The 14,217-nt window shown below is 45.4% G+C and overlaps 1 protein-coding gene across 1 annotated transcript in view; it reads left to right on the plus strand.

Annotated features, from left to right (window-relative positions):
- The window catches only part of LOC144769666 (uncharacterized), a 343,935-nt gene that overhangs the window by 42,404 nt on the left and 287,314 nt on the right, over positions 1-14,217 (plus strand). The window contains exon 5 of the mRNA XM_078653841.1: positions 2,965-3,282. Within this exon, the coding sequence (XP_078509967.1) occupies positions 2,965-3,282 (318 nt within the window). The remainder of the gene's footprint in view (positions 1-2,964; positions 3,283-14,217) is intronic.

Consider the following 14,217-nt stretch of genomic DNA (forward strand, 5'->3'; position numbering starts at 1 on the left):
AATTGGCTCTTTGGGTAAGACGGTGCACTATTTTAAATGCCACTTTACATATTTTTGAGCATTTTACCCTAGGGCTATTTAAAAAAGAATATATTACCAAATGGTGCATTCAAAGCATAAATATGAGCAAATTATACATTTAAGGCATACAGCTGCAAGAACATTTGAAAAACTGCACATATGTGTGCATGGGCTTGCGGTCCTCCCTCGACTGAAATCTTTGGAGATGTGTGTAGCAAGTGGCAACTGTGCCGCCCCAGTAGTTTTGGTGAAAACTGAATGTGATATAAATAAATATTTAAATATCATCCAAGGATGCTTTTACTATCCGATAACCCATTTGCAAGGTATTTAGATATATCTTAAATTTGTAAAACAAAAACATCAATGCAACCTCACTGCTGTCTTGCTTGAACCATAGGTAACTCTTTGGCAATGTGTGTCGGCTAAGTGGACTGAATCATTCACTTCAAGGATCTGTGCTAAACTCCCCTAGTCAAAGGTATGGCCCCTGCTAGACCGGGGAGCATGGACGTGCAGTAAAGAGCTACCCACCCAACACCATCCTGTCTGTTGGTAGATCCCCCTTCTGGGGTGTGCAGAGCCCTTTCACAAGTTCCTGAACCCTACTAAATAGCATCCAAAGTAGGGCGTCAGTAGAGAGTGGCGCGTGAGACCGGGACCTACTGCGGATGAAAGCAGCAGGCTCACACAGGTTCCCGGACGTCCCGAGAAAACCTGCGCATCAACCCCAGGTGCACAGGTGAACTCTGGGGAGTGCATCTAAGGTGAGCCTCCTACAACCCTCCCAACTTCATTGACCACGGAGGGACAAAAAGCGGAAGTGAAATGAAGCCAAGGGGTAAAGTGGGCATAGGGAAGCACCTACCCACCACCATACCCTACCCATAACATACTGCAGAGCGACTTCACTGGAAATCACCCTGCAGCATCCCCCACATCAAATACCAGGGAGTGGGCCCCAGAACAGCAATAGTAGGGGCTCTTGTGGGGGTGGGTCCTCACCAACCACAAAAGTGACTGTCTTTGGCCTTGCACTGGGACCACTGTCCTGGACTGCTCCCTATCTACCAACAGAGTACGGGGTGAACTTTACTGTCCCATCCAGATTGATCTTGCGGTCCTAGTTATTGTGGTACACACTAGATCCTTCTCTCGTGCACAGGCTGAAACGTGGTGGTTGAAGGTGGCATTGGAACTTCACCAGTTGAGGGTCCCTCCCCCCCATTCCACAAGATTGCAGAGCAACCTACTGGATATCCATACCTGGTCCCACAACTGGAGGGCCACACTGCTGGGATTAGTGCCCGTTTATCTACGGCTCACGAGGGGAGTCTACCAAAAGAGGCCACCTGAGTAATAGAGGGGCCCGTCTCATCCTCCTGTTTCCATTTGACAGATTATAGCTGCCAGTGCTGCCTTGGAGCAAAAGTCACCTGTACCCCCCCCCCCCCCCCAGCACAACATGACCGTGGCGAAACAGCAACGCACCAAGGGCGTTCTGGATGGGGGCTGAGACCCACTCTTCCTCCACCTCCCCTGCACTGGATGCACCTCAACCTCTGCCAGGTGGACCTACACAAACTGCACCAACTGCAAAATTGCCTTATTGTCTAGTTCCGGAACCTACCAAATTTTACTCAGGAAGTTAATTTTAAAAAACGGGTGGATTTTGCATATCACAGTTGGCCAAAGTTAATTTGGCATGCAAATGTGTGCAGGGGAGAATGTTTAACGATTGGTGAACAGTTAATGATCAACTTTCTTGGTATTATCAGGAAGACGTTGTCTAGGTTTTATGAACTCATCAAGTTTGTGGAAACGTTCACATCGAATAAACATGTTTAGAGCATGAAGTATGTTTTAAACACTGGAGGAATTCATGTTGGTACCCAAAAATACTGCAAAGACAAGATAAGACGTTCTTTGAGAAAGGATCAGTATCTGGAAGGATTTCTAGTACTGCTGCTTTATTGGAAGAAGATGTGCTACCTATCTCACATTCCTCCCTCAAAGCAGAACTCTACTAAGCCCCTGATTCCTGCTCCAACCAATACTAGCTTCTGCTTCCTCCTGATTACATCAGTCTTCCATCTCCATTTCCCTCTTACTTTTCTCCTAACCTTCCTCCAACTTTTTCCTCTCTTAGACCTCTAGTATGCACTTCATCTACTTCACCAGCTTCACACCTGTGTGGCCTCTTAGCCCTTTGCACTTTCAATGCTACTTGATGCCTTGTAGGTTGATTCGGTCTCACTCTTCCCCCTTCAGCACCTACCATCCCCCCTAAAGAGTTCTTTGTTACATGAGTTCTTGCATTAATGGAGTCAGCTCCTATTAACTGTCCCTCGATGTCTACCCTCCCTCCCACAACTCTCTCCTACTCGCCCTTTTTCACTGTCATCTAATGAGAATATACTTGATTTGCCTTGCATTAATCAAATTAAAATACATGCGTCCCCTTTGTTTTCTTTATTCAATGTAAGACAATTTTGAGCATCATGTAAGAAAATTAAATCATTTGCTTCAATGTTCACTATGTTGCTAAATTAGCAAGTTTGAGTCCCAGCATTAGGAATTCCACGTCTACTTCCTCAGTGTTCTCTTGGTCAGAATTACCAATGTGCTTAGATTTGACTGTGATATGCCCCTTTGTGGAATATTGAATGCATGATGAATGCAGCAAGAGATTTTGGAATAGTGGGTTTTGCTTACCTTGTGTATACTTGTCCCAGCCACCTGCTAGTTTAACCAATCATATAACCTACACTTTTACAACAGCTAGAAGTCACATTGTTCTTCGGTATGGACAATGTCAAACTAACAAAGTTTGTCATTTGTCATTATTTCATGGACGTTGATTGGGTTCAACAACAACATTGTGTCTGTTCATAGCTTTTGAAATATGAGTTACTAATTTTTTCAATTGACTTATTCCCTTAGCAACTGAGCCCATCAACATATCTGCTCCAACTTTGTTGAATGTCTTGGCTGGAGGGATGATCATCATACCCATCTCATACCCTTCCAATGTATCTAATCCTTTGATTTCCTGGAGTAAAGGTGTGTCCCCTCTGGTCACTTGGGGCGCTAATATAACTGTACAGATAAACAACTCCTACAACGGACGGCTGCAGATCAACTATCCTGGCTCCATCAGCATATCCAATGCTGTGGTAACAGACTCTGGCAACTACACAGTGACAGTGGAAGCGGCGAATAGAGTCACTGCTCAAGCAGTTGTTCAAGTCTTGGTTTATGGTAAGTTTCAGTAAAAGGAGGACTGGATTCTGTATGTGATATTCATGATGGCCAAATTCAGTAAACATTGAGTTTGGTCAGATATTGAAAACTTAAAAGCCCTGAACAGCATGTTGCCCTTGTTTGTGGCAACATTTGGAGTGGACCTCCCATGGATAATATTAGCAATCATAGCAGTGCCTCCATCTGGGAAGGACATAAGTGCAACTAATCAAAAGACATTAAAATGCCTGTGTCATGTCAGCTTTATGCGCTTATCTAAGCCTAAGATTCACATTTCAATAATAAATACTTTCTACTTAAAAGTTCCAAAACTGAGCATTTTAGTAAATGGCCAGGCATTAAGTAAAAACAAAGTTATGAAAAGCAATTGAGGGTAAATTGAATAACAAGGTTTGGTGGAGGCACTTACTAAGAGAGCGTAAACCCCCAATCATATTGTAGAAATGATTCGGAATTAATTATTTCGAATCCTGAATCTCAGAGACTGATCACCCTACAAAATAACTTCTCTGCGTCTGCGAGGAAATAGTTTCACCTCCAAACAAAAGCCAGATCCTTAGGCGTTGAAGGATTTATGTGACTACCATCCGTCCTTCTTCATTTAAAAAAAAGAATTCTCTAGGACAGCATCTCCTCCTCCCTGCAACTCAAGAAGCACCTCCTCCCAGTAATTTCCCAACCCACCACCCTTTCATGGAGTTCACTACTACCACTGAGGATGAGTTCTTTAGAATTCCTAAATCCTTTAAAAAATAAAAAAGCATATCCTGGGATGTCTGTAGCACCAAACTTGGCCATACCAGCTTTTCTTCCACGCATCACTAATTATTCATTTTTCAGAGGTCTCATCCCTCATTGCTAAATTACTCTGTCATTACATTCAGCCTGAAAATAATTTCCTTGGGCTCTGACAATCTATACAACTACAAACCCAACTCTGACACACCTTGTCCTGCCAAGGCACTTGAACCAGGGTTTGTGCACCCACTCTCATCTCACTTGGAAGTTTGTGTCCTCATCAGTGACTTTCAGTTAAACTTCAGACTATGACAGGGCCCAGAATGAATCAGAATCTGGTTGCACAGCAGATTAATGCATCCACTCCAGGAATCTGTGCTTGGCCTGTTGTTCCCGGGTTTGAATCCTGGTGGGTCTTCTCAGCCTTTAAAAAATGGCTGCTTTTGAGTTGTGTAACAGAAACAACTAATATTTCGGCACCAAGACACCAAAGGGTTAAAGCATGCTTAAAGAAAAACCATTATGTTATGTTACAATCCATGCTTCTTTGAAAAACTTTCCAATTTGCTAGACCAAGTCATACTATATGTTTTAATCCTTCTAGACTACTCTGCCGTGTCTGATACTATCAACCAAAAGGTACTCCTTGATAGCTTTGAACTCTTATCTCTCATTAATGGAACAGCACTAATTTGGAATTATTCTGTCCTCCTAAACTACATGCATTAGGTCAAACTGGGTTATTTTCTATTCAGATCTTCTGCAATCACTTGTTTGGGTCATGCAAGGCTCAACTCTATCACCCTTGCATCAAAACATCTACATGATCCCAATCGCCTGATATTAGAATCTGGGTTTCTGGTTGGCAGAGGTTTGCACCCTGTTCCAGCAGGAACCACAATCCTAGTCAGGGTAAATCAGATACACACCATAAGTTAAACTGAGCTCACCCTCTGGTAGAGGCATTGTGGAATAAAGTATTTGTGCACCACTTCACAGACTAAAACAGTGAACACACCATACAAAAAGATCCCACACCTGGTTAGAAAAAGAGAACTTAATTTAATCTGTGAAACAAGACCAAAATAACAAAGAATCCAATAATTATAACTGGAGTTATGAATTGTTAAACAATATCTTGAAAAATAGTGCTTAAAAGCAGAAAGTGGCAACTGGGGCTATCCGCACATACTAGACCTGGCCAAATCCAAAAGTTCAGGCCAGTATTAACACTGTTACAAAAGCTTCCTTTCACCATCAGCAACTAATTCATAGTGCCCTTCCTCTAATCCACCTCACTTAGGAAGGAGCCATCCTACTTGCACTGATAATATCCCAAATGTACAATTTTAGCAGCCTCTACCCTTGCCCCCTAAAACAACTCTAAGCTTCCCAAAGGATTTCCCTCCCACTTTCTCTAAGACTTGAACCTGGCTTCAGCAAATTCAGAAAAATGCTAAAAACTCATTTAATAGTTTACACTGTATTTTGCTCTCAAAGGCAATAGCTTAAGATTCTCAAAATCAATCTTTATGACTGTGCTACGTGGAGTTCATAAAAATACAACAGTGATACCCAAAGTATAAAGATACCAATGTCTTAGCCAAATGTAATATTACAAAGGTTTGTAAATCTGGAATTATGTGAAATCGCTACGCCTCTCAGAGGATAGCGTAACCAGGAGAACTATCTTTTTTTCTGCGCGTTATTTCCATTTTCTATGTGTGACGATTTCTGCGGCATACACATAAAATGAAAAATGCCTTAAGGAATTGGTTTTATGTAGGAAGCTGTCCCTTGCTGCAGAAAAACAATTCTGCTTGCAAAGCCGACACCCTTGCACCATGGTGCAAAGATGTCTGCATTGGCGCTAGATAGGCTGCCTGAAGTGCACTGGCTCTAGAAGTGAGCTGAAGGGCACCACATTGTGGTAGATATGGCACATGTCTGCTCTTTCCCTTTCATGCAACGCAGAGCAGCAAGTTGCGTGAAAGATCAGTAAATCTGGCCCTTTGTTTTGGTAACAGTTTTAGTCAAAAACCATCGTATGATACAACAGAAGTGTAAAAAGGAGCAGAGATCCAAAAAGTGTCAGTAAATTAAAACAACCAGTCAAAGGTATGGCTCCGGCTATACCGGGGAGCATCGACGTGCAGTAAAGAGCTATCCACCCAACATCATCCTGTCTGTTGTCAGATCCCCCTTCTGGGGTGTGCGGAGCACTTTCACAAGTTCCCTGGACCCTACTGAATAGCATCCAAAGTAGGGCGTCAGTAGAGAGCGGCACTTGAGACCGGGATCTACTGCGGAAGAAAGCAGCAGGCTCGCACAGGTCCCCGGACGCCCCCGCGATAACCTGCGCATCAATGTATAGGCATTTATATAGCGCACTACTTACCCGTAGGGTCCCAAGGCGCTTCGACCGCTGCGAAACCCTTCCTGGCTTCCCTGAGAGATGGTCCCTTAATGGGTATCTCCAGGGTGAGACCAGGCATCCCCGGCGGTCTGGTGGGGCCGTTAGTGAAGATGAGGCAAGCTAATGCCCAGAGTTGCCGAGTGTGATCGCTGATCAGAGTGCGTACCGAGGCGAGAGAATTATCGAGTCCGCTGACCCTGGTCCAGAAACCTGCCGCGCCAGGAATCGAACCCTGGTCCCGGGCCGTCCTCTGCTCTCGGGTCTGCCGCCTCTAACCAGTGAGCCACACTACTTCACGTATTCACGCTTCAATCCCAGCTGCACAGGTGAACTCTGGGGAGTGCATCTAGGGGGAGTCTCCTACAACCCTCCCAACTTCAATGTCCATTGAGGGACAAGAAGTGGAGGTGACATGAAGCCAAGGGGTAGAGTGGGCATAGGGCAGACCCTACCGACCACCGTACTGCAGAGCGACTTCACTGGGAATCACCCTGCAGATTCCCCCACATCAAATACTAGTGAGGAGGCCCCAGAACAGCAATAGTAGGGGCTCTTGTGGAAGTGGATCCTCACCAACCACAAAAGTGACTGTCTATGGCCTTGCATTGGGACCACAGTCCTGGACTGCTCCCTATCCACCAACAGATTACAGGGGTGAACTTTTCTGTCCCATCCAGATTGATTTTGCGGTCCTAGTTTTTGTGGCACACACTAGATCCTTCTCTCGTGCACATTTTGAAACGTGGTGGTTGAAGGTGGCATTGGAACTTCAACAGTTGAGGGTCCCTCCCCTACATTTCACAAGATTGCAGAGCTACAAACTGGATATCCATACCTGGTCCCACAACTGGAGGGCCACACTGCTTGGATTAGTGCCCGCTTATCTACGGCTCACGAGGGGAGTCCACCAGAAGAGTCCACCTGAGTAATAGAGGGGCCCTTCTCATCCTCCTGTTTCCATTTGGCAGCTTATAGCTGTCAGTGCTGCCTTGGACCGAAAATCACCTGTACCCACCACCCCAGCATAACATGACCGTGGTGAAACAGCAACACACCAAAGGCAGTCTGGATGGGGGGCTGAACCCACTCTTCCTCCACCTCCCCTGCATTGGACGCACCTCAACCTCTGCCAGGTGGACCCACACAAACTGCACCAACTGCAAAATTGACTTTTTGTCGAGTTCCGGAACCTAACAAATTTTACTCAGGAAGTTAATTTTAAAAAATGGGTGGATTTTGCATATCACAGTTGGCCAAAGTTAATTTGGCATGCAAATGTGTGCAGGGGAGAATGTTTAGCGATTGGTGAACAGTTAAAGATCAACTTTCTTGGTATTATCAGGAAGACGTTGTCTAGGTTTTATGAACTCATCAAGTTTGTGGAGACGTTCACATTGAATAAACATGTTTAGAGCATGAAGTATGTTTTCAACACTGGAGGTATTCATGTTGGTACCCAAATATACTGCAAAGACAATATAAGATGTTCTTTGAATAAGGATCAGTATCTGGAAGGATTTCTAGTACTGGTGCTTTATTGGAGGAAGATGTGCTACCTATCCCACATTCCTCCCTCAAAGCAGATCTCTACTAAGGCCCTGATTTCTGCTCCAAACATTACTAGCTTCTGCTTCCTCCTTATTACATCAGTCTGCCATCTCCATTTCCCTCTTACTTCTCTCCTAACCTTCCTCCAACTTTTTCCTCTCTTAGACCTCTAGTATGCATTCATCTGCTTCACCAGCTTCACACCTGTGTGGCCTCTTAGCCCTACACACTTTTAATGCTACTTGATGCCTTGTAGGTTGACTCGGTCTCACTCTTCTCCCTTCAGCACCTACCATCCCCCCTATAGAGTTCTTTGTTACGTGAGTTCTTGCGTTAATGGAGTCAGCTCCTATTAACTGTCCCTCTCTGTCTTCCCTCCCTCCACCAACTCTCTCCTACTAGCAACTGAGCCCATCAACATATCTGCCCCAACTAAGCGCCAGGACGCCCCTTTGCTGGGGCAGCTGTGCGCTATATAAATATTGTTAACATAACATAACATAACTTTGTTGACTGTCTTGGCTGGAGAGATGATCATCATACCCATCGCATACCCTTCCAATGTATCTAATCCTTTGATTTCCTGGAGCAAAGGTGTGTCCCCTCTGGTCACTTGGGGCGCTAATATAACTGTACAGATAAACAACTCCTACAACGGACGACTGCAGATCAACTATCCTGGCTCCATCAGCATATCCAATGCTGTGGTAACAGACTCTGGCAACTACACAGTGACAGTGGAAGCAGCTAATAGAGTCACTGCTCAAGCAGTTGTTCAAGTAATGGTTTATGGTAAGTTTCAGTAAAAGGAGGACTGGATTCTGTATGTGATATTCGTGATGGCTAAATTCAGTAAACATTGAGTTTGGTCAGATTTTGAAAACTTAAAAGCCCTGAACAGCATGTTGCCCTTGTTTGTGGCAACATTTGGGGTGGATCTCCCATGGATAATATTAGTAATCATAGCAGTGTCTCCATCTGGGAAGGATATAGTGCAACTAATCAAAATACATTAAAATGCCTACGTCATGTCAGCTTTATGTGCTTAGCTAAGCCTGCAATGTTCATTTCAATAATAAATACTTTCTAAAAGTTCCATAACTGAGCATATTAGTAAAAGGGCAGGCACCAAGTACAACAAAGTTATGAAAAGCAATTGAGGGTCAATTGAACAACAAGGTTTGTAGGAGGCACTTACTATGATAAGTTAAACACCCAATCATATTGTAGGAATGATTCTGAATTAATTATTTTGAAGCTTGAATCTCAGAGGCTGATCACTCTACAAAATACTTTATCTGGGTCTGCAGGGAAATGGTGTCCCCCTACCTGCAAACAAATGTCAGATCTCTAGATGTTGAACGATGTATGTGATTACCATGCGTCCTTCTTCATTTACGAAAAAAAACCTCTTGAGACATCGTCTCCTCCTCCCTGCAACTCAGGAAGCACTTCCTCCCAGTAATTTCCCAACCATCCACCCTTTCATGGATTTCACCCCTGCCACTCAGGATGAGTTCTTTAGAATTCTTAAATATCTCACAATACCCCACACCCTGGTGTGTCTGGAGCACCAAACTTGGTCATCCTAGCATTTTTTCCACGCATAAACAAGTTAATAACTGCCTCATTTTTCAGAGGTCTCATCCCTCATTGCCAAAGTACTCTGTCATTACATCCAGACTGAAAATATGTTTCCTTGGACCCTGACAAACTATCCAACTACAAACACAACTCTGACCCAACTTATGCTGCCAAGGCACTTGAACCAGTGGTTATGCACGGTGAGAGGCTGGCCTGCTATATGATGTCCACTCATGTAAATGGGCACCTCTGAAACAGTCCAGACAACCCTATGGTGATTTAGGAGGTCTCAGAAAACCTTAAAAATCTATCCAAGTGGTAGCTGTGGAGAGCAGCCTTCAGGCTTAGTCTTGAAGGAGTGAAAAGCAGCTTGTTTTACCAGAATGCAATCTTATAGTATAGATTAAATGAAAAAGAATCATACAGTATATTTATAAAAATATGTATTTATTATATAGCAGTAATATATAGTGAGCCTCAGGGGGGGGACCAAACCATATACAAAGAAAGTGTTATAAGAACCAGGACTCCAGTCAGGACAATGTTGAGAGGACTTAGAATTGCTGGGACCCCAAGGAACCACCCAAGTTGAGTAAATAGGGACCCCATGGAGACTGTGTGCAGTGTGTGAACACGACTGCATGCTCCGTACAAGTCTATGTGCAAGTCGCAACTGGATTTTTAAATATTAAGGACCCTTCCCAGTGGGTCCTGAAGAAACCCCGTGGAAAACAGATGGTTGGAGAGCCATCACACCCGTGGATACCGTGGTACCCAAATTACCTATACTAGGGAAGCTGGGTGCATCAGTGGCGTAGCAAGGTCAGTTGGTACCCAGTGTGGACAATTTCCTGTCATCCCTGGCTTGACAAAATGGCAAAAATATGTGTTTAAAACACATATTTTTGCCATTTCTCCATGTGGTGAGGCCAATGCAGGCAGCTCATAGGAAACAAAGCCATCGCTCCCCTTATATTCTTTACACCATGTTTCCTGTAAACAAATAATATCAAATAAACCAGTAAAATCTTTCCAGCCCAGCATAACCTCTTTGGCCATCAAACCAGCGATGTTCCAGCTGGCAATATGACATGTTACCTTGGCCCTTGCTAGGGTGACATTTGGCATCTCATCAACAGATACGGACACGATATTATTTACATTAAAATGCTCTATATTAAGCTCTGAATGCTCCTCAACGCCCCCAATTATCATACAATCATTATTCACAATATTAATCTCATCAGTTAAGGACTTCTGTAGCTCTCCAGCATTATCCCTCAGCCGGACTAAGTTACTCTTATGTCAATCGTTTTGGTCCAGAAAACTCAATGACTGGAACCTATTCTGAGTTGGGACTTGATAGAACATCCCATTAACGGGTGACATAAAACTATCACTTACTAATGGGGGATTAGATACATGTGCTAAAAATCTATTCCCGCCATGGGGCAAATTCATCATATGCATTGGTGTAACAAAAGAACCATCCTGATGGGGGAAACAGGGGGTTTGTGGCCCTGGTCTATTTACATTAGTATGGTAATTATTATTGTTAGAAGGACCTTCCCAACTGTTGACTGAGTGTAGCCTGTTTAGATGGTTGTAGAAAAATCCCAATGGCCTTACAACAACATCAGTCTCTGACTGCGTGATTGAGGCCGCTCTAAGGAGGACCGTCGCAACGTGTTGCGGATGTTTAAAGTTTATAATCACGCAGTCACCCCCACATGTTTTCCTGGTGTTACCTATCCAGTTGACTCTTCTGATAGAGATAATCTGGTCAGAGTATCCAACTGGATAACCACAGTGCCGACTAAGCCAAGAGATAGCTTTATTTTTAAGTGAATCTGTCGACTCCTGGGTATTAGGGGCCTGTGTAATAGGTGGGACATTCGTCAAAACTACAACAAATGGTACACATTCGGGTGGGAGGTCTACAGGGCGCTTACTTGCTCTAACTGCACCCTTACTTGTTCCCCCTGTTGCGGCTGTTTTCGCAGTAATTGCTAACGCGGCTGGTACATTGCCAGACCGCTCCCCATTTGGAGATGATAGTGATCTAATATCCTGATTTTGGGTAACCTGACCTAAACTAGATTCACTTGAAGACCCGGCTCTCTGCTGCTGAGACGGTCTGCCCTTATCCTGCACAGCAGAGGTAGTCAAAGCAGGCCGTTCTTTGCGTGGTTGTATCCCAGTATTAACTACAGCAGGGGGGCTATTTTTATTTCCTGGTGGGACTCTTTCCTGAATTGAGACCGCAGGAGGCGTAGTTATGCCTTTAGATATTAATGACGTTTTATCCAAAGTAACAGTATGTTGGTCAACTGCGTCCCTTAATCTTAAAACTTCCCCGCACAGGCCCTCTATTTTAACTAGCAGGGGATCGATAATCATTTTAAGTTTCTTATCAATAGAGCCCATCAGCAGGTCCAATTGGTCAGGATCAATTGAGACACAACTATCTCTAATTAGTGTCCCTATATCTTCTGCATTATCCTTATGAATTAAATCCTTTTTGTGCTTTCTACCTGAGTGATTGTTCCCCTTTTTAGGTACTGTTTTCCTACAGGCTCTCATTAATCTTGTGGCCCTCAATGACTGTTGGTGAGCGCCTTTACAAGTATCGCTCAGATCGTTGTCCGCTATAGTCCCATTACTAATATCCTCATTGGTTACTACAGCTGGACTATTCATATCCACAGTTGATATATCAATTACACTAAGCGTATTGGTATCCATAATATTAATGTCTTGTGGCTCAATCAAAGGGGAAACTTCCAAATTACTTTTCCCAAGAGATTTCCTCCTGTCCGTATTTATTCTGTTAACTACCTTCAGCAGGTAGTTGTCAGGTAGAGTTGATTGTATGGACATGATGGCGGAAAATCAGGAGACAGTCAACAGAGAATGTTCAAAATAAAAGTCAGTAAAGTAACACTAAATACCGCTTGAATGTACTCACAAGTGGAAAATTGGGGGGATGGCCCGTCCCGTCCCTGGTCGTCCCCGGACGGCCACAGACGGCCCGCCCTCTGCCCGGGCTCAGCCCGGCGACGCCCGCGCGCGTCCGCGACGCGGAGGGAGCTCTCTGCTTTTCAGCGCCTCCGGGCGCGCTCCGCCGGAAGTGGGCGTGATTCTGGCGCAGGGCAGGCTGGGAGCTGTAGTTCTCCCCTGTCCGCGGCCGAGTGATGGAACTACTCGGCGACAGGTGAACACAGCCTCAGGGACCCAGCGCTGCCAGGGACCTCCGGTGCAGCCTCCGCTCCCCTCCGCAATCCTTTCCGAATGTAAAAGCCTCCCGCTCCTCAGTGGGAGCTCTCTGCTTTTCAGCGCCTCCGGGCGCGCTCCGCCGGAAGTGGGCGTGATTCTGGCGCAGGGCAGGCTGGGAGCTGTAGTTCTCCCCTGTCCGCGGCCGAGTGATGGAACTACTCGGCGACAGGTGAACACACAGCCTCAGGGACCCAGCGCTGCCAGGGACCTCCGGTGCAGCCTCCGCTCCCCTCCGCAATCCTTTCCGAATGTAAAAGCCTCCCCTTTGGTATCGCATTGTTCACCCTAAGTTGACAGGGTATGCCCAGACGTGGGTCCCTTGCTCACTTTGCCACTGGATTCAAGCTAGCCTGGCTGATGACAGTTGATTAGCTACAAACCGGTCCCAGGATGCTTGTTTCCGGTCCAGGGAAGACATGGCTTGGCAGTTCGGGCTGCACTGTTCCCATGAGGCACAGGGTCAGACCTATTTGCATATGGCCATGTCTGAAATGGGGTGCTGGAGTGAGGTAAAGAATGATGATGGATTGAACCCAGATCAGTTGACTGGGAGTGAGTATTTCATTTGCTCCAACGCTCCGTCCATCACCCCCTTTGGTATAGCTTTGCTCACCCCAAGTTGGCAGGGTATGCCCAGACGTGGGTCCCTTGCTCACTTTGCCACTGGATTCAAGCTTGCGTGGCTGATGACGGTTGATTAGTTAGAAACCTGTCCCAGGATGCTTGTTTCCGGTCCAGGGAAGACATGGCAGAGCAGTTCGGACTGCACTGTTCCCATGAGGCACAGGGTCAGACTGATTTGCATATGGCTATGTCTGAACTGGGGTGGTGGAGTGAACTAAAGAATGATGATGGATTAAACCCAGATCAGTTGACTGGGGGTGAGTGTTTGATTTGCTCCAACGCTCTGTCCATCATCACCTTTGGTATCGCATTGTTCGCCCTAAGTTGGCAGGGTATGCCCAGACGTGGGTCCCTTGCTCACTTTGCCACTGGATTCAAGCTAGCCTGGTTGATGACGGATGATTAGCTAGAAACCGGTCACAGGATGCCTGTTTCCGATCCAGGGATGATATGCCTTGGCAGTTCGGGCTGCACTACTCCCATGAGGCACATGGTCAGGCTGATTTGCATATGGCCATGTCTGAACAAGGGTGGTGGAGTGAGCTAAAGAATGATGATGGATTAAACCCAGATCAGGTGACTGGGGGTGAGTGTTTGATTTGCTCAGATGCTCCGTCCATCATCCCCTTTGGTATAGCTTTGCTAACCCTAAGTTGGCAGGGTATGGCCAGACAAGAGTCCCTTGCTCACTTTGTCACTGGATTCAAGCTAGCCTGACTGATGGCGGCTGATTAGCTAGAAACTGG

Source organism: Lissotriton helveticus, chromosome 7 (genome assembly GCF_964261635.1).
Source record: "Lissotriton helveticus chromosome 7, aLisHel1.1, whole genome shotgun sequence".
Lineage (NCBI taxonomy): Eukaryota > Metazoa > Chordata > Amphibia > Caudata > Salamandridae > Lissotriton > Lissotriton helveticus.